This window comes from Tachypleus tridentatus, chromosome 2, assembly GCF_004210375.1.
Source record: "Tachypleus tridentatus isolate NWPU-2018 chromosome 2, ASM421037v1, whole genome shotgun sequence".
In the NCBI taxonomy this organism is placed as follows: domain Eukaryota; kingdom Metazoa; phylum Arthropoda; class Merostomata; order Xiphosura; family Limulidae; genus Tachypleus; species Tachypleus tridentatus.
Genome location: NC_134826.1, coordinates 117389853 through 117416934, shown reverse-complemented (window position 1 = coordinate 117416934; position 27082 = coordinate 117389853). Strand labels below are relative to the sequence as shown.

The window sequence follows — 27082 nt, the reverse complement described above, 5'->3', positions numbered from 1 at the left end:
TTTTGAAATCAATTCTAATTGAGGGATGACTATGCATAAATCTTAGGGATCTTTAACCCGGATATTAAACCTAGGTGTCGCTTCAGCTAAAAAATACCAAAGAACAAAGTCCTTATAAGCTCTTCACCTCCCTTTTTCTTTAAATAAATATTTAGTGATTTATCACAGCAAATCTGCAGTTGTACAAAATATATACTTTTGAATCTTGAGCTTTACTGTTCTGAAATTATATATAAAAAAGTTATAATATTCCACAATTCAGATAATATCTTTATTATAACCGTGAATAAACTAAAATGTTTAGCGATAAATACTTTTTTCAAAACCGTGTTATGTTGTGCGGAGAAAATAGAACTATGAAATACGAGATAGTGCTATGAAGTTGTATATTAAAAATAACAGTTGTGAAATAATTAATGGGGTGACTATTCTGATATTTACTTCTTGAAAACCAGGAGTCGTAAGCGAATTATTAATGTTTATAACAGAGGTTTCTTTGTTTTTGTTTGTTTGTTTTGGAATTTCGCACAAAGCTACTCGAGGGCTATCTGTGCTAGCCGTCCCTAATTTAGTAGTGTAAGACTAGAGGGAAGGCAGCTAGTCATCACCACCCACCGCCAACTCTTGGGCTACCCTTTTACCAACGAATAGTGGGATTGACCGTCACATTATACACCCCCACGGCTGGGAGGGCGAGCATGTTTAGCGCGACGCGGGCGCGAATCCGCGACCCTTGGATTACGAGTCGCACGCCTTACGCGCTAGGCCATGCCAGGCCCCCAGAGGTTTCTAAACTTTGATGCGAGAACTCCTGGGAATACGTGATAATATATCGAATTTATGAAATTATAATTCACTAAGAGTAATGAATAAAATAAAATGCTAAGACATTATTAAATTAGTATAGTAATATATATCTAAATCTCAAATTAATAACTGTAATTAATTTAAACTGATTTATCTAGATTCGTTGTGCGCCTGGCGCCGTTGTCTGCCGATCTCAGAAAACCAAGACAGTTGATTTCTATTTGGATTAACTCATCACTACAGTGTGTACGTTAGTGTCACTATTAATAGTTATTACAATAATTGCATCATTATTACTGGTGTCAGTAAAAATTATTTATAATTTATTTCAAGACTTTTTTGATATTTTCTAAAGTTACTCATAAAATTATGGAACAGAGGTTTAAATCTAACGTAATAACAAATTGCAAACGTAATGATAAGTCTAATAACACAGGTGGGTATCCTTGTTGCATCGCGTTCAAAAGTGTTTTAGAAGAAGTATCATCCTTCACATCAAAGTAAGTCGTAAGATTTTAAAAAACAATTTTTTACAACTAAATCGTTTTTCATTGTTCATTTCTTACAGCTAAAATCAAGCTGTAAAGGTAGTGGAATACGCATATGATACACCAGTTACACATGATAAAAACTATTTTTGACGGGAGGTAGTTTACCAATACAAAAAAGAAGTTGAAATGGGTCCACCGGAAGGTAAAGTTGGGAATTCCTACAAGAATAGCGCTCCGCAGTTTAAGGTTGTGGTGAGTTTTAAGTGTGACTGTTAAAATTTCACTATTTTATTAAACTTTAGAGTATCCAAAAAGTTGATGGTGAGTGCTGTTTACTAACTGCCATGCCTTTAGTGTGTTATTTCAAAATTATGCACGACTATCACAGATATTTCTCATGCAGCTTTACCGAAGTATTTAAAACAAACACAAAAAACTATTTAATTTTATATTTACGTCGTATTGTCAACAGAAAGCATTGAAGAAATACTGAGGTTATATTTGTTTTAATTACTCATCAAGGGATAAATTTTCCATCGCTTTTCTTTAAAATGATGTTTTTGTGCACCTGGCTGTACAATAATGATAATATATAATCATCATTTAAAACAGTACAACCTTTCTCCTGTTTAATACATATAGAATTCATTTTCAAAAGCGTGGCGCTAGTCGGAAGGTAATATATCAGGATCAATTACTTGCCATACGATTCTCGCTAATGACAAATCGCTGTCGTACCAGCCATGTTATCATCACAAGGGCCTCCTTTGTTATGTAAATTAATTATTGTTCCTATTGTTGCCTATCATCTCTTAAAGTTTCAATTTCGTGAAACAACTATTATCGTAATTATATACATGTAGTCAGAAGAAAGTTTACCACGATCTACATATTCAACGTTATATATTAACCATGCATAAACATAAATTGTATGCATATAAATATAATTTAACGTCACTTGCGGGCTGCCTTTTCGAGTCCTCTTTATAATTAATTTATGCAAGAAAATAACTGATTATTGAACAGAACAGGTCTAATATATATTATTAATAACGAGATTGGGTGATCTATTGCGTTTGTAAAATTTCTTTCTTTTTCTCCAGAGTTTACTTTTTTAAGTGCGAAACCAATGAGTTATCTACCCTTTGTTCATCGCAGGAATTGTAAACTCACCGCTGAACAGACGCCTATTCGAAGACTTTTAATAATTGTAAGTTGTTCATTTCAAAGTGTGCATCCAATGCTGAACATATTGGAGTTGATAATGATGTTATAAAATACGGACTATAATATATTATATGAAATGCTGGAAGTGTTCTTAATTCCTGGCAGTCTTTTAAGTTGTATATATGGAAAGATACTTTGTGATGAACCTCATAAGATCCATACTTGTGCAGTAGTGAAGAAATGAGTTGCAAAGTGGAGGTGCTTGTCCAGACTTGCCTATTTTATAATGAGATATTGAAATTATAAGGAGTTGCAAAAAGCAGCTCCCGTGCTATCAGAGGCAACTCAATCTAGGGGGACATGGGGGCATGTCCATGGTATGTTTATATTGTACCCACCACGAGTATCAAAACCCAGTTTTTTGAGTTAGAAATATTAAGATTTACCGCTCAGCCATTGGGAATAGTTATATAGTTAGTAATAGCTAGAGAAGAATGGAATAAAACATTTATATAACTTACATTCATTTATACAGAAACAACTTAATTATGTGTGTGTAAACCAGTGCAAGGTTTTATTTTACGCAACAGAGTCATTAAATTGAAGGCTTTTTAAATTGTCCTCCATGATGCCACACTGATATGCTTCGTGAAATTGGGGAGAGAAGGTGGGAGCTAAGAGTAAATGATAATGGATGCTAAATATCATAGTAAATTGCGTGTATTCAAAATGTTGTTGATTTAGCTCGTTAATTATAGAATGGACTATCTGCGTTGTGTCCACGCAGCGATCAAAATATGAATATTAGCGTTATGCACCATCAAGCTTATTGTTAAAGAACCATTATAGCAGTAAGTAGTACGAAGTAACTAGTATATGCACCGATGTGTAGATGTGTTTTCTCTTCGAATCAAGTTGATACAGTTCGTTAACTCTGTAAGCATTTATTCAATGCCTTATGTTCGTGGATGTAGAACACAAATTCCGTGTTTTTAGAAACATACACACACGTAATTCATTCAATTGTCGTACTTGTCATTTTATCAATTAAATATATAAGTAATTATGCTCTGAAATAATTTTTTTTACATTATTTTTGTGATTTAGTACGAGACTATGTTCAATAACAATTAAAACACTTTGATGGTTCTGTCAGTTCTGCTTGTTAAAAATACCACAATTCCTGTTTTATTATTTTTGTCAACGTAAATGTATTCTAAATAATCATTGTGATAGTATGCTTTAGTTTGAAATAACACGTCGTTTATATGAAATCACAGACAAACATTCATACTACTTGTACAAGGAAAATCACACAGTAATATTATTTATCGTGGTTTGTAGCATTCCGTTTGTAAAAGAAAGATATTTGTATCAGTAATATATTAATCTACGTATCATTTTGTAACTGTTGTAACATGTTTTTATTTTCATACCTGAAGATCTTATCATGAATTTGACGAGGTAATAAAACTAAATACATTTTGTACAGTGTTCAAAAATGAATATACCATTGAGATAACAGCAAGAATTGGACATAGAGATGAGTAGTAAGTTTGTAAATTTTAGTTTTAATAGTTAATGGACTTACAAGTGTTTTTCATAATTCAATATAATTAATCTAATTCTGTATGTAAGTCTTGAGAAAACATTTTCCAACACAGCAGTGGGAATGGATAAGATATGACGAATCCGATGTTTAAGTTCTTCAAAATCTTTTTAGTTTATTATGATAAACTTTTATTTTCTAAAAGCCCCTAGTAATGAAAATCTAAATGGGTTAAGTCAAGCGAACAAGCGGGCCATTTGATAGGTCCTCTCTTGCCAATCAAATGTTCTGCAAAAGTTTGGTTTAAAAACCACTTCAACAATTCAAGCAAACTAGGGTGGTGCTCCATTCTGTTGGAAGATAACTCTTTGTAACAAGCCAGAAGTTTCTCAGAGCTGTGGAATAAAGAACTCTTGTAGCACGTATAGATACGAATTTCCAGTCACAGAAACAAGAAAAAAAATCAAAGTTAATACAATAAACCTCAAACATATAAGCCTACTACTTGTATTTATATCTCAAATAACAATAAAGTTATTTATTCATTTCAATTCAATTCAATTTTATTTTTAGTTTATATTCACTTTCAGAGACTCTGTATATTTAGAAGTGAGTGAGTGAGAAATTTCTCTTTTATAGCCTCCGGTACACGTTGTAATTTTTTTTATAAGTTAAATATTTTGACAACTGAAGCATCAGTACAAAACAAGAACACGCAGTTTTTTAGTACTACATACAAAAGAATCTTTAGAATAGTGATTCAATATATGTATTTATACAATGAAACACTCATGTGAACATTCACAAACGTAAGCCATCTTTAGAATAGTGATTCAGTATATGTATTTATACAATGAAACACTCATGTGAACACTCACATACGTAAACGAGTCATGTATAACTTTATTTCTCTTCATATTAAAATATACACTGCTGTTGTAATAGTAAATGAAGTTTAATTCATTAATACTTTCGTTTTCAAGACCGACAAACTTTAAGATACATTAAAAACAAGGGAATGCAGATGTCAATATCCAATTGACAAATGCCATATAATAAACTCGTCTGAGAACGTGTATCAATTACGGTCCGTTATAATCCACAGGAAGGGTTGTTATTACAGCAAGAAATGCATGTTGATTTTTCAGTTCCCCTAGCAACAACGCATGACTCCTCACATTCCTCCACACAGTTGCGTTGGAAAGCCAGTATTATGTAATATTCATTTACTGTTAGATTCACCTGTAAAAAAAAAAAATAATAATAATAAAATTTCAGCGCATTTAAACAGCGGCGAGGCTTATGGAGTGAATATAATTCTAACTCAGGAAATTTTTTTTTGCTGTTCTTCATTTAAGATTTTGCACATCACCGATGCGTAAAATGCCACTGCGCGGCCGAAACCTTAACCAATAAAACGTTAATTTACCTCTCCCTTTTTTTAATACTAAAGTATTGTATTTGAGGCAGATAGAAACAAGAAATTTATTCCATTTTACCCATTAAGATTTCCATAGCAATTACCCTTTACCCCGCCCTCCCCAAAAGAGAGAAAGAATAAGTAAAATACAAATAATGTAGAATTTTGAAAAAAAGGATTTTATGAAATGTATGATTAACCGATATAAGTGATATACAGGGAGAATAATTATATATGTAGATACAGAGGGAGAGAGACAAAGAGATAAAATAAAAGACAAAGAAAAATAATAATTAGAGGATAAGACATTAATTAAGCCACAAAAGAAAAGTTTAAATATAACCCAATTTCAATGAAAAATACCCCAAAAGCCAAACTCACCCAATTTACAACAAAATGTATATTCACCAATTATAGGCCTGTGGGTCGAGAAATCGAAACTATTCACCAACATTTCTAGCTTTTCAGCCGTGGGGGCGTAATAATTTTAAGGTCAATCCATCTTTTCATTGGTAAAGTAGCGCCAGAGTTGGCAATAGACAGAATTGACCAAGTGCTTTATGCCTAGTCTATCATTTTAAAATTACAGTTTGTTTTAAGTGCAAAGCTACACCACGAGTATCAAAACCCAAAAAACTCAGTTTTTGGAGTGGAAAGTCTCCAGTCATATCGCTGAGCTGCTGAGAGAAGAGCTCAAAATTAGGGCTAGCTCAAGCAGCCCTTGTGTAGCTTTGACTTACATTCCACGAAACAAAAAACAAACATCGGTTATAAACAGCGAAAAAAAACAACAATAAAATGCACGGAAAAATGCCAAAAATCTTCCAGAAGATGTAATCCTAAAAACTAAAAGTGAGACTAAATTTCAGTTTGTTTATCAGATATTTTATACTTTTAATCTGACATAAATCTGATTTTTTAAGCTACAGAGATTTCATATTTATAACGGATTTATCTAATATTCAAATTAAAAATTCGATTGGTCAAGTCTAGATATTTAAGAACACATTTTGTAAAAAGGAATAATTATCTATGAATTACGTGGTCATATTATACACATTAGAAGGTGATTCAAATATTCATTAAAAGGAAAATAATACACAAACAGAGAGGTTTATGGAAATACAAGAATGAAATGAGGTATGCGAGTTTAACCTTTGGCAATATCATTGACGATTTGAAGTCATATCTTTCGTTATTGTTTTAAAATGTGAACAATACATTCAAAATTTCAATTTTAAAGAGAAAAACAACTGAAGCATAAGTGCATCCTTTCGTACGTATAAATGTGTAACACAGGTAATTCAAACCCAACCATTGAAAAAGTTGTCACACAAACCTAGGTTTGAGGTGCAAAGTTTGTTTGTTTTGGAATTTCGTGCAAAGCTACTCGATGGCTATCTGCGCTAGCTGTCCCTAATTTAGTAGTGTAAGACTAGAGGGAAGGCAGCTAGTCATCACCACCCACCGCCAACTCTTGGGCTACTCTTTTACCAACGAATAGTGGGATTGACCGTCACATTATACGCCCCCACGGTTGAGAGGGCGAGCATGTTTAGCGCGATGCGGGCGCGAACCCGCGACCCTCGGATTACGAGTCGCACGCCTTACGCGCTTGGCTATGCCAGGCCACAAGGTGCAACGTCAGAATTCTTCAAAAGTAGGCCGTTATAAGTGTGAAGTGTCAAAAAGGTCAACATTTATTAAAATAAAAGTCCCTGGATAAGATAGATAAAAGCATTGTGATACAGCTGCTTTCAAATCATCTAAACAATGACATAGTATATATACTATGCCCGATAATTCCCAGTTAAATATCACTCAGTCACACAAAATAACAGAAAACTTGTTTATCAGCCGTTGTGTACTTGTTTTATTCGCACATAGACGTCAAGCTGGCAGACAAAGAGGTGCAACTATTAAATTATTACCACACAATTGTGAGATTTTAAAATTTGTTTATAGTTAAACACAAAGATACAAAATGGACTATCTACGTTGTGCTCACCACGTGTATCGAAATCCGTTTTATAGAGTTATAAGTCCGCAGACTTACCATTGTGCCACTAAGAGGACTAATATTTTAGAATGTTTACGTTATCTACATTTTTTCCGATAATTGTTGTTGTTATGGAACGTTTTTGTTTGGTTGTTTTTATTTATTTATTTATACAGTCCCATTTTTTATTGGTTTTCTACGTCTCTGGAATTGACATTTTTTGGTTGATGTATACTGAAAACTTTGTTTTTTAAAGATACGACCTTGAAGTTGACCTTTAATGACCTCATTTATTTTGTTATAGAGAGCATACACAACACCTTACGCTATACTATTATGGCTGAGCGGGGCACAGTGATTAGCGTAAATGATGGTGGATCTGAGTATACGTGGTTCGTGTCCCGTTACCTTAAAAAATTGCACTCCTAACTTTAAGTGCTTTATAAATGTGACGGTAAAATCTCACTTTTCTGTGTAATAAGAGTAGCTAAAGAGTTGGCGGAGGTTGGTATTTAAAAGCTGTTTTCCTTCTAGTCTATCACTTTCAAATGAGGGACGACTAGTGCGGATGCCTGTTGTATAGTTTTGCGTGAATTTCAACAAAACAAACAAACAAATCCATTCCATCAACACTTATTTTTCTATACCTTTGATTCTGAATTATTTGCCTATTAAAGGACGTTTGAATTGTACAGTATATTTATGAATTAACTTACTTCTTAAGAGGGCCTGGCGTGTCCAGGTGGTTAGGCACTCGACTCGTAATCTGAGGGTCGTGGGTTCGAATCCCCGACGCACAAAACATGCTCGCCCTTTCAGCCGTGGAGGCATTATAATGTGACGGTCAATCTCACTATTCGTAGATAAAAGAGTAGCCAAAGAGTTGGCGGTGGATAGTGATGACTAGCTGCCTTCCCTCTAGTCTTACGCTGTTAAATTAGGGACGGCTATCGCAGATAGTTCACGTGTAGCTTTGCACGAAATTCAAAACAAACCAGTTCATTCATGATTAAAATATGATGTAGCTTAAAGATTACAACACAGGTTTATCGTATGTTATATTACTAAGCGTCTCTTAACATGACTGAAATTATTAAGAATTACTTTTCCCGAGCGAAACCAAGAGTGCAACACAACAAACCTTTTTAAAGTTCATGAAATAATTTAAATTGATACACCAACTTAAACTTTTCCCGTCAATGACGGGCACTTTTGCTTATCTGTAACAAATTCAAAAGAATCACCTTATCTGGGGTAGTATTATCAAAAGACGTGAGCAAACTAACCATAAGAATCGTATTAAATAATAAACTGGAATTTGTCTTTGTTTTAACTCTTGGCACAGCCAGGATTTGCTTATCATGGAAGTAAGGGTGAGTGAGTAAATGCATTATTCCTTAGATGAAAAATTGGTTAAACACGGTTTACCTTCGATGACACAACTGCTTGGACATTGAATTCTTAGTTTATTCCACGCATAGCTGTTGTACTTTGTACACATTACTTTTCGAATAGAATACTTCATGTACAACCAGTGTTAAAAAATTAATAAATAATTTTTAATTGCGAAATAAAGATAATTGTGCAACAGCAGATCATAAGAAAAGAAAACAATCTGAAATTCCCAACCACTGGAGCATCTATCAGGAAATTTACAAATAAATCTGAATTTGAAAAGTTAGCTTTTAGCTTTTTAAGAAGTAAGGAGACTGGATACATGTGAAGTGACGTTAACATACTTACTAAGAGATAACGAAAAAATGGGGTGTGTTTTTATATTGAAATTTACACAACTGTCCCTAACGGATCAATGAAAGATTGTCAGTACGAATATCTAAAGAATTATCCACAATAAAACAAAGCAGAAAGTTGGAATTGTTAAGTCTTGGTTATGAGATAGGAAAATCCAGTTTCTTCCTTTGCATTCTATAGCTGGCTTGTCATTCTCTCACAGCATTCGTTAGATGGAACTTCAAACACCACCAACTCGACCAGCGAAGGACATTGCAATAACTGCCCCATTTCTACATTAATTTCCGAAGTTGGTGCAACATTGCCAAGTTCAGGGTAGATACTTGCTGGTATAGAGAAAAACAAGAACAAAAAGGCAAATGGAATGAAACTCTGACATTTAAACATTATAAGAACCCAGACTTGCCATTGAAACACCAGGGGAGGGCTATTTACGATTATGACCAAACATAAATCAACTGAAACTTTTGGTTGGTTAGAAAAAAGAAGTATGAATTTTATGGATTTTGTAACTAATTTTTTACAATATTTAGTTCTGTTTAAGAAAGATATTCCAAAGTAGTTACAATTATAACAAATAATCACTTGTGCAAGAATAAGAGAGAGATTATGACAAAAAATAATTTAAGTTGAAAAAAAAAAACAGATCCAGGAAGCATAATGCACATATTACGGTGTCCAGTGGCCTGGATTAGGGTTATAGTAAAAACTATTCTTGCAATGTCATATTCTAGAGATCTTGGCCTTACGTTCCAATTTACATACAAAACTTATGATTTGACTAATGGCAACCGAAAAAATTACTTAACATAATACCATCTAGGTGTGACTTGTACAAACAACGATTTTCTATAGTTTATGTGTTACTTCGGTCAAAAAACGAGATAAAACTGCTATTATACGTTACTAATTATTGAGACTTGACTAAGACGTCTGTAGTGTATTTATGTTTGCATGGTAAGTGGTCGACCATCTCAAACAAACACTAGTATCATACACAATAAAAAAATATTTTTAAGTAGGGAAAGTATTTATTTTTCAGATCCAAGGTCTAAGTGCTGTGTAAAAATTGGGATAGGTCCTTACACGTGACAAGTTAAGAAGTGATAGGTCTACTCACATGCTATTACACGCTCAACTGATTTTGTGTGTGTGTGTGTGTGTGTGTGTGTGTGTGTGTAACTAGTGTCAGTAACGTAAGTATATTCTGATTTTAAACCTAGGTAAAAATTAAATAATAAAGATAGCAAATGATTGAGAGTTACGTGTCATTGTTTTCTCTATTCTATTAGCATATACAGTTACGACAGAAAGTGTTTGTACCCCTGCGTCCCGAGTAGTTTTTTGCTCGTAACTTAAAGTATCACAATTAGGCTAATAGACGTATAGTGTATTATAAATATTACATTAAAACAAATCTACATATTTTTATGTAACTTAAACATCAAATAAACTATTTATAAACAAATAACCAAAAATAGGAGGAGCAGAAAGTGTTCGTACATTTCAGAACGTGTGAAAAAACTGATGTTCCCGTAAATATTTTGTTTAGTTTGGCGAATAAACTATATTATACCATTCCAGAACTAGACACTGGGTTCATAATTGTTGGAATTTAGCCAGCAAAAAATCTACTTCTGGCAATTTAGCGCCGTCTCCGTCATCATCTGCTTGGTTATCATAATGAACAGGAAACAATTGTCCAGTGATTTAAAAAAATCGTCTCATGTGTCTGTTTCCGGTATTGCTACACAACTTAATGTGCCAAAATCTACTGTTCAAAGCATAATTGCCAAGTTTAAGCTGAGAGGATCAACTGCTAACCTCCTTCGTTCCGGACGCCCCACCAAAATTCCAGAGAAAACCAAGAGGAAGGTTCTCAGAGAAGTTAGTAAGAACCCTCGTTTAATACGGAATGACATACAGAAAGTAATAAGGGAAACTGGGGTTGAAGTAAGCATCTCTACAATTATGAACAATACACCACACGTTCCTTATCCTAATCGTGATACTTTTTAAAGTTATGAAGGAAAAAATACACACGACACAGGTGTACAAACACTTTCTGTCGTAACTGTATAAACAAAAATATGCACAGGACTCTTGAGCTAGTTTATTCTTGTTTAGAGAGCGTTACCGGATTTTCTAGAATTATGTTTTTAAAAATGCTATCATGATACGTTTGGTGCGTGTGTGTGCGCACGTACGTTTGTAAAAAAATTTTAAATTTTACATGAGTTGTGGTAAATAATACACGAATATAGACATTTATCACATAGGAAATTTTGTATTATTTGGTGTAGTAATACCAAAACATAACTGACAAGGTACAGATGCGTGTAATAATAAGTTTTATTTTTGACCTTTTAAGCACAGTCTTGAAACGACCTCTTGATATAATAGTTAATTTGGAATCTTCTGCAACCTTATTTTTAATCCGGTAAAGATGGCGGCAATGTCGCTGTTCAAGTAACATCAACGTTTACATCTTTTAAGGAAAACTCAGGTATAGTGGAAATATCTCCAACAGCCATAGCCACCATCAGTCTTTTACGGAAAAAAAAAAGGATTTCATAACCTCGTTTATTAATACTAGCAAGTGTAATGTTCGCGAAAAAAATATGCGCTAAAACGCAGCTGATTTCCCACAATCCAATCTTCTTTATAAATTAATTCAATTTCAAATCAAAGGGGCTTAAGACTAGTATTGCTTGTATGGAATTTCGCGCAAAGTTACAGGTCGGTTATCTGCGCTAGCAGTCCCTAATCTAGCAATGAAAGACTAGGTGGTAGGGCAACTAGTCATCGCCACCTACCGCAGACTCTTGGGATATTCTTTTACCAATGAATAGTGGGATTAATCGTCACCTTATAATACCTCCAAAATAGACTGGTCCCAACAAATACATCTATATCGTAATGTAAAACCGAATTCCGGATACACTTTGAACAAACTTAAATACATAAATATATTTGCAAATATCATGTAAGACTAAACATTTCCGAAGTTGTTAAGTTAATACGTACAACAAACTGGTTCGAATTTCGCGCAGAGGGTTATCTGCGTTAGCTGTCCCTAATTTAGCAGAGAAAGACTACAGGGAAGACAGCTAGCCAGTCGTCACTCTTGGGCTACTCTTTTACCAATAAATAGTGGGTTTGATCGTAACACTATAACGCCTCTATGGCTGAAAGAGATAACATATTTCCTGGTAAGGGGTTTCAAACCCGCGACCAGCAGATTACTAGTTGAACAGCCTAACTACCTGGGCATGAGGTGCTTAACAAATAGCATTCAGAGCCTTATTTTATTTTTCACACGTCAGTGCTTTTCAGCCATATCTTTCTAGGCAAACAAACTTGTTTGTTATAGAGTATCCGCTGTGTCCACTACGGGGGAATTTAACACTGGATTTTAGCGTTGTAAGTTTAGAGACTTATCGCTGTCCTATCAGGGGGCAGGTAAACAAGAATTTTAATGTGCGTGTATATATATATATATATATATATATATATAATATAAAGGATAGGATTGGTCAGATATTGGTAAATTTTTCAACGATATACAGTCATGTGAAAAAGTTAGGACACCCTATGAAAGCCTGTGTATTTTCGTAACATTTTTGGACATATAGATATTTAATCTCAATTTCAACAGTACTGAGAGATTATAGGAATATAACTATACAATTAAAACTGAAGAAAAGGCTTTTCAAGATCTCCTGTACATGTAATTCTACAAAAATACATATTCTAACTGAGGAAAAAGTTAGGACACCCTACCCCTAATAGCTAGTGTTACCCCATTTGGCTGAAATAACTGCAGTGAGACGCTTCTTGTAGCCATCTACCAGTCTCTGACATCGGTTTGAAGAAAGTTTGCCCCACTCCTCAATGCAGAATTCTTTCAGCTGTGAGATGTTTGAGAGGTTTCTTGCATGTACAGCCCGTTTCAAGTCACCCTACAGCATCTCAATGTGATTAAGATCTGGGCTTTGACTCGGCCATTCCAGGACTCTCCATTTCTTAGTTTTCAGCCAGTCCTTGGTGGATTTACTGGTATGTTTTGGGCCATTGTCGTGTTGAAGGGTCCGGTTCTGCTTCAGCTTTAATTTTCTTACAGATGGTCTCGCATGATCCTCAAGCACCCTCTGATGCACGGTAGAATTCATGGTGGATTCTATAATTGTGAGCTGTCCAGGTCCTGCTGCAGCAAAGCAGCTCCAAACCGTGACACTTCCACCTCCATGCTTCACAGTTGCTATGAGGTTCTTTTCCTGGAATGCTGTATTTGGCTTACGCCAAACATGTCCTCTGTTCTGTTACGTGTCCAAATAATGCAATTTTTGACTCATCTGTCCAAAGAACATTATTCCAGAAGTCCTGGTCTTTGTCTACATTATCTATGGCAAACTTCAGTCTGGCTTTGATGTTTCTCTTAGAGAGCAAAGGTTTCCTTCTTGCACACCTCCCATGCAAGTTAAACTTGTGCAGCCTCTTTCTGATTGTAGAGGTATGCACTTTCACACCAACAGTAGCCAGAGCCTGTTGTAGGTCCTGTTATGACATTTTATGCTCTCGGGGTGAACTTGCTTGGACGACTAGACGTGGGCATATTGGCAGTTGTTATGAAAGCTCTCCACTTGTTGACTATTTTCCGGACAGCGGAATGGCTGATTTCAAAATCCTTCGGATTCTTTTTAAATCCTTTACCAGGCTCATAAGCTACCATAACTTTCTTTCTGAAGGCCTCAGACAGCTCTTTCGCTCTCACCATGGTGCTCACTCTCACTTTAACAGTCAGGAGCACACCAAACTAAATGTCTTAGGTTTAAATAAGGTAAGCCTCTTTCAAGATGCTGAGTAACGATCTTCTAATCATGTGCACCTGGTGTGATACACCTGTGTGTGAGTTGAGCCATTTTAAGTGGGAATAAATGTGGGAGTGTCCTAACTTTTCCTCAGTTAGAATATGCATTTTTGTAGAATTACATTTACAAAAAGATTTTGAAAAGCCTTTTCTTCAGTTTTAATTGTTTAGTTATATTCCTATAATATCTCAGTATTGTTGAAATTGAGATTAAATATCTATATATCCAAAAATGTTACGAAAATACACAGGCTTTCATAGGGTGTCCTAACTTTTTCACATGACTGTATAATCAGATTAGCTCAGACAGACTGAAAATTAAAACACACGTTTGCTCATTCCATCTATCCCAGTGGTTCTTAACCTTGTTGGAGGTACTGAACCCCAGAAGTTTCGTACTCGCATTCACTGAACCCTTTGTAATTGGAAAAATAAAATATATTTTTTCAAATTCAAAACATAAGTAGATATTTTATTAGTACACAAAATAAACCATGCACCAGTTGCACACAATATCACTGTGTTCAAAGAACAAAACCAACAAAACATGAACTTCACACAAAAACAAAAACACAACTCCATGAATATTTACTGCAAATCAATGTGACTTTTGCTGTTGCCTTTCAGAGACAAGTTCAGAAATGCGCGGCTTCACCTTGGCAAGTGTCACTCTCATATCATTTTCGCAACAAATTCTGTTCCTTTTCTTCGTTTTTTTATGTCTACCATCCTCGGAAAGGATTGCTCGCAAAGATACGTTGTAATAAACGGTATGAGTATCTCAAGGACTTTCTTAGCAATAAGAGGGTACGCTACGATTTGGTGACACCGAAACGTTGAGAGCGTTGTTGTTCTGGAGAGTTGCTGTTGAGCCTGACGCTGCTGATGTTCAATGATTTCGTTGAGGTATTCATCATTGACATCTGCTGTCGCAACACTAAACGTGAACGGCTGTCTCACCCATGCTGGATATGACTCTCTGGTGGGGAAGTATCCGTCGAGAGACTTTGCGAACTCATCTAACTGCATGGCAATTGCTTGCTTCAGTTGCCTGGGTACAGAAATATCTCCAATTTCAGACACATCTTCGATCTTACTTAAACAGTCGTCCAGCAGGGGAAAGTTTGCGAAGTTATCATTCTCTGTTCGTCGTTTCCATAACGGTAGCTTTTTTGAAATGCCTTCAGGTTTTCTTCCGCTTCGATGATGTTGACTCCACCGCCCTGCTTCTGTTGATTGAGAGCATTGAAGATATCGGCCATGTACGCCAAAATGAGAATGAACTCAGATTTTTCGAAGCAATCTGCATGACAATGTCGGTGCTCTCGCAAAAACAGGGCTAATTTCACACGTATGGTAAAAACACGATTCAGCGCCTTTCTCCGGAATAACAACCGAACGTTAGAATGGTACAAAAGGCCCTCGAATTTAGAGCCCATTTAATTTCACAGCTCTTTGAAGATGTGGTACTTGAGGGCACTATTTCGCAAAGTTCACACATTCCACTACAATTTTTTGTACTTCTGCCAGTTTTGAAGGCAAGGTTTTTGTTGCCAACGCATGCCTGTGCAGAACACAGTGCATTACAATGATGTGTGGTGCATCGGCTTTCACCAGCGCACCAAAACCAGAGTTTCGTCCCAGCATGACTGGAGCTCCGTCCGAACAAACTGCAGAAACCATATCCCACAAAAGATCGTTGTCTCTGAAGAAGTCATCCACAAGTTTCTTCACGTCGGCTGCCTTAGTTGTTGTTGTAAGAGGCTTACAAAATAAAAAAAATCTTTTATCTCGTCGTTCTTCACATAGCGCACGAATACAACAAGATGGCTTAGATTGGAAACGTTGGTGGTCTCGTCGAGTTGAAGGCTGAAATTTGCTGGGCTTGAAATAAGATCTGCAACTACTTGAGCCAAGATGTCATCGCTTACGTCATCTATTCTGCTGCTGATGGTGTCATTTAAAAGAAGAATTTGGGATAACGTATTTTCAGCAGCTTTTCCCAGCATGATATTCACCATCTTCAACGCAGCTGTTGTTACGAGTGCTCTACCAATGGTGTGTGATTTGCCTTGCTTTGAGGATCGGTTTGTCGATAGGTACAAAGCCGAGAACAGGCAAAGTAACCTTTTCATCGAAGCTGGCTCTCTTTACCTTGAATTCAGCAAGCGTTGTGTTCTTGTATTTCCCATCTCCATGCAGCTTTAGGAAGCGTTTTCTTAGTTTTTCCAGTACTAGACTAGAATTGCTCAACTTGGCATTACAAATCATACATTGAGGATGCTGACTCTCATAATGTTCCGTTATACACGTGAATCTATATTGTACGTATTCGTCCGACCACTTTCTGTTTTTGCTCGACATAGATAGTATGAAGGGATTGAAAGATTAGGAAAAAAAATCAAAATGACACACGATTACTACAGTCACAAATCGACTGCTAAGCGCACAAAGTTCCCTGCAACACAGATATTAAGGCCAAGTGATGTGACGTGATCAGTCGCAGCCAGTGATGGCCAACTGGAGCATAACGTCACAAATCATACGAGTGGGGTGAACGGAACGGACACACACACAGTGTGTGTGTCTTGACCTCCGCCGAATTCCTGAGACTGACTCACGGAACACCTATGGTTCGATTGAACCCAGGTTAGGAACCACTGATGTATCCTATTTCGTCTTTAAATATATAATTTCATCTAATTATGGCAAATTTCGCAAGCTTCTTTAACAAAAACGTTCCACATAACATGAACAAATATATGAGAAAATGTTTGTTGAATTTCGCGAGAAGGTACGCGAAGGTTACCTACGCTAAACGTCTCTAATTTTGATGCGATAGACTAGAAGAGAAGCTGCTAGTCAAGACCACTCGCCATCAAGTCTTGAGCTGCTCTTATGGAATAAAAGGATTGGCTGTCGTATTACAATGTATCCACGACTTAGAGGGCAAATATATTTGGTGACAGGGTTCGAATTCGAGACTCGCGAGTCAAGCATCATAACCACCAGACTATTATACTATAGAGGAAAAAATCGGGAATACACTAACTATACAAATCGTATATTCGTTAATAAATATTCAAGGTTCACTCTAGTCAACCTCACAATGTTCTTAAACTACCTGAGTGTTCTTAAATTAACTTTAGTGCTCTTAAAACATTCTGAAATGTTCTAAATCCATTAAAGAACAAACTATTAAATCCGTCATAATTATTATAATTTGATCAAGATTCAATTACTCAGTTATTTACTACAATTATATTGGATACAAAGTGCTACTTCATTAACATAAATTGTGTTTATAAATTTGATTTATTTGTATAAACGTAAATGTTTCAAATTAATAAATTAGTGATTTAGTGGGGATTTATACTAGTTCAATCAGCAGTTAAAATACTAGATTCACATGTAATGACCAACCTGACAGAACTTATAATTAGGGCTACAAGTGATTGGGATTCTTGACTCTGGGGGTTTTACACACGTGTTTTCCATGGTAAACGTTTCCTTGGTGAAATCGACTTCACAAGTGTAACACTTCACTTGCTTTTCCACTACAGTTTTTGTCGTCGGAGGTTCCAAAACTGTTAAATAAATTCATTGATAAACAATAATAACTATACCATGGCATAAAAGGCCTAATATTTGTAAACAGCGGGGTTTTTCAAAACCCAACAAACTTGATTAAAACGATATTTTAAACTGTTTCATCTTCTTGTTCCTTTAATTAACAGTTTAAAGCTTTCCAAACAAGGTTGTGTAAATATACCATTTCATAATTATCTTTCGTCTACAAAGCATTACTGACCGAGGGTTTCTCGCTCATAGGCTAGGCCTATGACAGCCAAAACACATCTGAAACACTATTTATATATAGAACAAACAAAGCCATAAAAGCTATATAATAAGAAAAATAAAAAAAAATCAAGTAAAATAAAAATTTACAATGCTTAAGCTTGATTTTGATGATAATAATAATAGATATTTATAGTAGTTAAAACTACAAACTTAATATATTCGTTTTCTGTATAATTTCTTCACGTAACCCTAGAATACTATTAGTAAAATGTTTTGCTTTTCCTCTTTCGAAGGATATGAATACGAGACTAAATATATCCCACACGCATAACACCACTTTCATATCGTATTGAAATACTAAGTACTTAGAATACGATGCTTTGCGAGAACTAATGTCAAAATGGGTCTAAAATAGTCTATATACGATTTAGATAACAATTCGCACAAACCTACAGTAGTGATAATATGATAAAATGCTTATGGTCGGTTATATTCTTAACCCTTCCTAATTTTTTTATTTTTCAGATATTCTCATCAGAGAGTTAATAACTCTTAAACTACAACAAAATCATTGTCTCAATGTGCAGGTAACAAACGATTTTTTGAGGATACAGGGCGTGAATCAATGACCCTTGGATACGCGGTCCAATACACCAACTTTTAGCTACAACCGGCTTCTGCGTTAAAATTCTCAAAACAGCACCTGCCAACATGTTAAAGGCTTAATACGACAATTTAGAGAGTATTTTCTGTGTTAATTACTTCTCAAATATATATATATTAAGTACATATTTATTAACAGATCCAATAATATACAGGGTGTGGCTCGATTGTGTACCACCCATGCGAAATACTGTCCGATTAGAACAATATTTTGTGTTACACTTACAAACGTATAAATGCAACTTCCGCTAAGGTTATTCCGACGCTTGTGTTTTTGTATGCATAGAGAAGAAATAATTGTAGGTACAGTGACGCTGCAGCAGTAGAAGAATTGGTCAGTCATATATAGCAGATCAGTTCTGTTGCCGAGAATCTAGCCGTGTTCGAGCGACACTTACCTGGATGACCACTATAAACCAGTAAACTTATAGAAGGTACATTCTAGTAAGAAAAAATTTACCCGGGATTTACATTTTTAGGCATGTAGAGGTATCATATCCAAATATCATCCAATGGGACAACACTTTTAGCGGGTAGATAATTCTGTTCCACGCCGTATATCACAAATGGTAATAGATGGAATCATTTATGTTATCAGGTTTTCATGTCTGTAAATCTGTAGTTACCTGTGCATTAATTTATATCCATTTGTAACACGAGATGTTTTAAACCTTCTCAGCAGTCGAATGAACTTACAGAATTAACATTTTGTTTTCTGTATCGTGTGTATCAGTTTCGTTAGAATTTTCACTCCTAATTAGCTACATGAAATTCACATTATTCTTGTAGCGTGGGAAAGAACAGGAATGTCTTGATAATAACAAAATCTATAAAAATATTCATCGCGACCACAATATCGTACTGTCGTGCTCACTGACGCGTGTCCTCTACGGCCAAGTGGTTATGGCACTCGACTCGTAATCTGATGATCATGGTTCGAATATTCATCACATTCAATTCAAAACAAAATTCAAAATAAACCAAATCGCATCCTCTCTTTCGCAAGTTACTAATAGTTATCTTTAAATTTTTGTACTCTATTATTCATAACCAACAGAAAGCCAGAATTTCAATCCCTCAAATGACTCTGTATTGTTTTGTTCGAAAAATTGTCTATTTCACCTCCAGTTCAAAATTTTTTTTCGAAGGAATCACATCGATAAGTTGAACTTATCGGGACCCGGCATGGCCAAGCGTGTTAAGGCGTTCGACTCGTAATCCGAGGTTTGCGGGTTCAAATTCCGGTCGCACCAAATATGCTCGCCCTTTCAGCCATGGGGGCGTTATAATGTGACGGTCAATCCCATTATTCGTTAGTAAAAGAGTAGCCGAAGAGTTGGCGTTGGGTGGTGATGACTAGCTGCCTTCCCTCTAGTTTTACACAGCTAAATTAAGGACGGCTAGCGCAGATAGTTCTCTCATCGCCCCCCACTAGTACAGAGGTATGTCTCCGGATTTACAACGCTAAAATGAAGGGTTCAATTCCTCTCGGTGGGCTCAGCAGATAGCCCGATGTGGCTTTGCTATAAGATAAAACACAAAAAAACAGCGCAGATAGCCCTCTAGTAGCTTTGCGAGAAATTAAACAACACCAACGACACTTATTGCATAGTTAGAAAGCCAGATAAAACACAAGAGTAATAGATCATAGTGTGTGTCTATTAATATTGAAAATTCTTAGTTGCATTATTTAATTAAATAAAAAATATTAAGTTAGTAATATCATTAGTATTAAAAAGTGTGATTAAGTTTGATCGACAGTCAACAGCAAAATAAAAGATTGGAGACTTAGCTAAGTGCTGTATTTCTTGTCTTTCGTGTATATTCTGAATTAATATTATAAATATATGTGCGTACCTTTTTTTATAGCAAAGCCACATCAGGCTATCTGCCGAGGGGAATCGAATCCCTGATTTTAGCGTTGTAAATCCGTAGACTTACTGCTGTCCTAGCGGGGAACATTATAAAAGTAATTCAACTGCAAAAATTAGAAAGTTATTTGGTTATATAATTAAGTATATAATAATAATAATAATAATTCTTCACGAAATATGCTCGCAAGAAGCTCATACATTATGTGAACTGCGTATTCTCCGAGTGATACTAAAAGAGCTTTTTGGTCATAACCAAGTAATATTTAAAAAACAAACAAACTGTGTTCTGATTTCTTTTTCTTCGAGAATACGGGAGATTTGTCAAGCATTCCCGGAGCCGTGAAAATATAAACGATTCAAGGAGGATTCCCGCGAATCCGGAAGGGTTGGCAATCCTATCTGGAGCACATTACTATTAACGAGAGAAGTACAATATGACTTTTTACTATTGTTCATAACCAACAACACATTCAAAATTACTTACAGTTATGTAAATTAATCTCTGACATTTTGTTCTGTGATGAGCAGTTTCAGGTCACCAATACTCTTCAACCTTTCCTTCAATACTGCCAATTTAATAATTCTACTAAAATACTAGTTTGAACTAACAAATAATTAAAGTTTAGTTTATCTACAATAAATACTTCAAAGTAACTTGAATTATTCTTATCTGAAGTAAGAATTATTAAGCTATCAAACGATATTTTTCTATACATGTTTTAATAAATAAAATAATAACTTACACACATAGTTGGGGGTCACTAAGAGGCATAACAAAGAGATAAGCATATAATGTGCCATTTTCTGCCTAGTGCTAAGCAACAAATGTCTTTCTCTAACTGTATTAATGTACAAGTAGTCTTAGTTATTTTCATATGTATATATTATAAAATATGGGCGTGGCTTACACATGAAACCGCACGTTGTATTAAAGAAAATAACCTTTCACCGGTTGGTACACGCATAGTTACAAACAATGAATTAAACATCAATTATCTTGGAACTATAACAAACAAGTGTTTGTAGCAAACTAAACAGCTTAAATAGGCTTATACCGTACCTATTAATTGAAAGGCTAAAAAACATTTTTAATGAATTTTCCCAAAATAAACACATTAGCATATTTCTCCCTCCGTTTTTTGTTAATTGAACATTTAATTCGTATAAACCGATACATTACCGTTTTTTGGTATTTACTAAGAAAAGTACTTTAACAAATTTTGGATTATGAGCAAACTTTACGAACTCACTGTACCAAAAACTTTGTTGGTAATTTAATTTTCAAGTCAAGCAAGGATAATGGTTTGTAAAACTAATTATTAGCTTAAGGGGTTTGTAATAATTTCAGGATTTAACGTTTGTCTGTGGTTGTTATTTGGTCAAAAGATCCGGAAGAACCTGACACACTCTTTGGCTGTTTGATTGCTTGGTTCTGTTCGATAAAAATAAACTTTCCTAGCAACCAGAGATAGTGAAAAAATGTGCAGCCATCTTGTTTTGTTTGTTTTTGTATTTCGCGCAAACCTACACGAGGGCTATCTGCGCTAGCCGTCCCTAATTTAGCAGTGTAAGACTAGATGGAAGGCAGCTAGCCATCACCACCCACCGCCAACTCTCGGGCTACTCTTTTACCAACGAACAGTGGATTGACCCTCAAATTATAATGTTCCCACGGCTGAAAAGACGAGCATGCGGGAATACGAACCCGCGACCCTCAGATTACGAGTCGCACGCCTTAACCCACTTGGCCATGCCGGGCCTCTCGTCCTAAGAATACATTTTTGCTTAAGTGGGGTTGTCGTCATCACGAAATAGTTTCATAGTTGTCCATAAAAAGATACAGTGCTGACTTTATTTTTACATAAAATACTCTTTTAAAATAAGACCAACACTATATCTAGCTATGGGTTTGACTAGTTGTAGGTGGCTGTAGGTTACATAACGAGTTTACTAGATTTAGTAGGGAGATATACTTAGGCATGTGATCATCATATATGACATTTTTTATTGTGCTTAATGAAACATTTTTGTTCACGTATTTTTGTAAATAACCTATGGTTTATTACGAAGCTTGTCTGACAACAATAGAGATATTGGCGTAGTTGTGTTGAAATATTGTTTGTAGTTCTGAGAACTTTGCATGTTGTAGCTATTATTGAGTTTTGTATTTTCTGTAGTTTATGTTTTAGCTACATTTATTTAACCATGCAGGGAAAAATGTCTCTTTCCCTCTATGTGGTCCTGTTTCTTATGCGCAACCACATCTTTAAAACTCCAAACACCAAACTCGGGGTATAGATACAACTCTGTGCGGGTAGTTAAATGGACTATATGGCGACGGCTTCGCAGGCTAGCAAATTGGAACCAAAAGGACTAATGCAGTTATTTTTAGCAAACAGAACGACTACTTTATTTCAAATTTAAAAGCTGGACTTTTTTGTAACGTGTGAACATGAAAGTATTTCTTCTCTGTGTGAGGACTTCTAATCATTCGATTCATGATAAGTTAATTATATGTTAAATCGATTTTAAAATTTCGTGGAGCCTTCATTTGCTTTCTCCCTCTGCCTCTCCCTTACTTCTATACATAAATGTCAAAACTTAACTTCCCTTCAATGAAAAGGTTAATGGTATCGCTAGAAACCGCATTTTTAATCAATTCTGCCTTGATTGGAACAATAATAAAATCGTGATATGCCTCAAACGACGCTTGAAAACACAGAAAAAAAAAATTAGGATACCAAATGGTAGTAAATTTTGTTTTGGAAGTTTGAAATGTCACGCAAAGCACATGCAAGAAGAAGGAGTAATGTACCCAGTACTTTGATTTAGATGGTTTTAGCAAATTTTTATTTTTTTCGGACATTGTAATTTTTATTGATTTTAATCAAAATATTTAAGTAAAATCATTTTGATTTTTGGGGAAAAAAATTACGATTAATATGGCTCATTTAATCAAAACAACTCAGGATATTTAAAACAATTTTAATCCGAGCAACGTCAGATATTCTGCTAATAGTGTACTTTTTTAATGTGTTTTCAGTTCTTGGGCCCTTGCTCTTGCCAGTCAGACATTGCATATAACTAACTCTTTCCCATATTTTGTTTGTGATTTCATTGTGTGTTTGGTTACACTCAGTTTTGAACAATAAATTAGACCTGAAAATTTGGCTGCTGTAACTACACGGTTTATTTGTTTGAAGTTTATCATAAACTGTCATCTGTGCTCTGCCAACTACGAGTATCAAAAGCCAATTTTTAGCGTTGAAAGTCCGCAGACGAACCGCTTTGACATTGCAGAAGGGTGGCGCTTGACTACATGGGGAATCGTTCCGTTAAGGTTTAGTTTGATTTGAATTACGCGCAAAGACCCTCGAGACCTATCTGCGCTAGCCGTCTCTAATTTAACAGTGTAAGACTAGATGGAAGGCAGCTAGTCATTCCCACCCACCGCCAACTCTTGAGCTACTCTTTTGCCAACGAATTGTGGGATTGACTATCACGTTATAACTCCCCTACGATTGAAAGGGCGAGCATGTTTGGTGTAACGGGGATTCAAACCGGCGACTCTCGAATAACGAGTCGAGTGCTTTAACCACCTGGCCCTGCTGGGCCACCGTTCCGTTGAGATACAATTTTAAGGAATGCCTACTCTTCTTAATCGATTTTGAAAATAATTTATATTTTTGGAGTATTTATTTTGATTTTCTTAGTGTTACAGGAGTTTCGGTTAGGCTACTTGTGGTGTGATCGGGAAGTTAGTTGTGTAAAGGTATTTATTTATGTTAATTTAATTATAACCTTCTTGTAGAAATACGCGTTCAATGACGCATCACTTGATGTTTCGGATACATTTTGGACGCGTTTTCTCGAGATTTGAAAAAGTAATTTTGGTTTAAAAAATATACATAGTGCTGCCATCTAGCAAATAATAAGTATTTAATATAGTTTAATTCGTAATTTGTAAATTGTTCGTTCCTCATTTAATATCTTGCAAAAAATTCTTACAAAAATAGAATGAAACTGTACAGATTTCTACAGACATTTAGTATAAGTTAAAAAATTGTATAAAGTCAAATCAGTAATATTATATAATCCTTATAATGCAAATCGTCATTATTTTAATAATAGTATTTTTTTTCAATAAACCGAGTAACAAATTATTAACAAATTTTACGAAACAAATTGTTAATTTTCTCTTAGATGGAATAATGTATGCATTAACTGTTATTGGCACATTTCACCATATTTTTTGTTGTTTTTCTAATAGCATGCGTTTTGAAGAAATTGGCCCTAATTAATCATACGAAAAATGTTTTATTTAAATCTTGCCTTACATTTAACATATGGGGAAGACTTGTATTTGTCCATTTCAAACACACGCGTATTTTCATGCAATTCTTAAATATATATTTTTTTAGTATTGCTTTTAAAAACTTTTTTCCTCTAGTGAATCTAACACAAAAAGACTTGTAATACAAAATTAATATGTTATTTAAAGTACATAATCATTTAAACCATCACCATTTAATACGTACAAATAAATCAAAAAATCGCCAGTTCTTACAGTCAACTGCAAAATAAAGATTACATATAACAATAATTTTCATACGTGACAATTTATGTTTCGGTTATTATTACATGCCTAAAATATGGCTTTATAACCAACACTTACATAATTCATTTAATGAAGTACAGTTACAAATAAATATGATGCGTTATACAACTGAACTACTCACTTTATTTCATATAAAAGAAGTTTTTATAACTTAGTGTCCGATACAACCATAATATTGCAATGTTAATAATAAAAGCAGAAATATAAGCTGATCACTCACAAAAAGTGTCTGCGATGCAAGTGGACATTTTATATGAAATTTGACAACTAAAAGTTAAAAAGCTTTTGAGGTTTGTCGATACGTTATTTTCGTATCATTTACTCATTTTGAATTGTTTCAAAATGCTCAACAAATACTGATTTTTTTAGAAAATGATTATCATTGAATTAAGAAAGACGAAGGTATCTTGACTAGAATTAGAATGTAAATACGATTAGTAACGGTAAATAGAGAATTAAAACCGATAAACAGTATAATCTACAAGTTGCAATGCACACCAGTGAAAAGTTCAATAGCTCATCGAAAGCCAAAGAGCAAACTAAAGACGATTAAAAGATTCTATATTTCTACTACATAAATTTAAAACGCCATAAGTAAACGCATATAACATTCCATCTGAAAATTATCACATCACAATAAAATGTTTGGTCGTTCTATTAACTTCTTGGCTATACTTTGGACATTATTACTGTCTCATCTCCAGAATAAATACAATAGGCTCATCACTCCATAACTTCAATAACAGGCATATTTCTGACGGGCATGCCATATTAATTATATAACTGGTAAAAAAAAAAAAAGACCGATGATATAAATTTACAAGGACTACATCAGTGATTCTCAAACTGTGGTACGCGCGCTACTGGTGGCACGTAAATATAATGTAGGTGGTACGCAAAAAAACAACAACACAAAAGACAAAAAAAAACCAACAAAACAGAATAATAATACTGAATTTACAACATCTGTAATAATCACAATTTGAGCTTCCCATGCATGTAAACACACTCTCTTGTCACTTCTAACCTCGTCCTGTGCCTGCATACTGTTTCTTCCTTTCAAACTTAAAATAATCTCACCATAATCACATACTTCCCATTAATGGATAATTTTTTTAAATTAGTTTTTGCTATTAAGTTTTCCTTTTTAATTTGACTTAAAACTGGTTCATGCTTAAAAAATAACAAAAAATTGTACGCAAGCCTGAAAAATTTGAGAATCACTGCTTCTCGGGATTTTAAGTCAGAAAAAATACATAATGCTTTGAGCTATAAAATTTGACTATAACCAACAAAAGCAAAAAAAAATTGCAAATCCTGTAAAAGTACATCCATTGAAGAATGATTATATCACGTATAAGTTATTTACAAAGTAAAGTAAATGCGAAGCAAATAATCGAGTCACACACTTTCCTTGTCTTCATCCCTCCACGTACTGCCGCTCTCATTTCCATCTGCTACCACTGTAACAATAAGAGGATCTTCATCCTTTGTTGACACGTTACTTGTTACATCATTGTTACACTCGTTCTCTAGTTTTTCTCTCTCATCGACTGTTAAAGTACTACTGCTACCGCTGTCACAGCTATGAAATTCATCAACCACTGACAATTCCTTCGAATGGTCATCGTCTATCATTGCTGTACTTTCGACATCCTCTCCCTTCAAAGACAGTACATCAGCAGAAACTATCTGCTTTTCGGGAGCATTTCGAACAAAAATGACTCGATTATACGACCGCCACCTTCTAAAGAGCTGTGCATACATTTTACACTGTACATACATAAAAAGAACACCACCAGTAAAGCCAATGACTACAACGAGCAACTTGGTCCAAAAAGGCCACTCGAGAGCACCAGATTTCATTTCTTCTGCAGTGCGATCTAAAAGAACATAGAGCGACCATACGACGCAAGTAATGGCAATGGCATGAAAGGTGATGGAACACAATATTTTTCGTCGCTCTACTGGAGAGATTCGCAACTTTTCCCACTGAAATAATAAAAAAGAAGAAAGAAAATTCTTTATATGTCTATATATTCACTTCTTCCTAAATCTGATTACGGAATAT

At 35.0% G+C, this 27082-nt stretch overlaps 1 protein-coding gene across 2 annotated transcripts in view; it reads right to left on the bottom strand.

Annotated features, from left to right (window-relative positions):
- Positions 1 to 4893: 4893 nt before the first annotated feature.
- The window catches only part of LOC143244913 (E3 ubiquitin-protein ligase MARCHF8-like), a 55206-nt gene continuing 33017 nt past the window's right edge, over positions 4894 to 27082 (bottom strand). The window contains exons 3-5 of one of the 2 annotated variants that reach the window (XM_076490458.1): positions 26421 to 27003; positions 17479 to 17642; positions 4894 to 5256 (exon numbers count right to left, since the gene is read on the bottom strand). In XM_076490458.1, coding sequence (XP_076346573.1) covers positions 5107 to 5256; positions 17479 to 17642; positions 26421 to 27003 — 897 coding nt within the window. In that variant the 3' untranslated portion in view covers positions 4894 to 5106. The remainder of the gene's footprint in view (positions 5257 to 17478; positions 17643 to 26420; positions 27004 to 27082) is intronic. The other variant, XM_076490459.1, reaches the window with a different exon arrangement.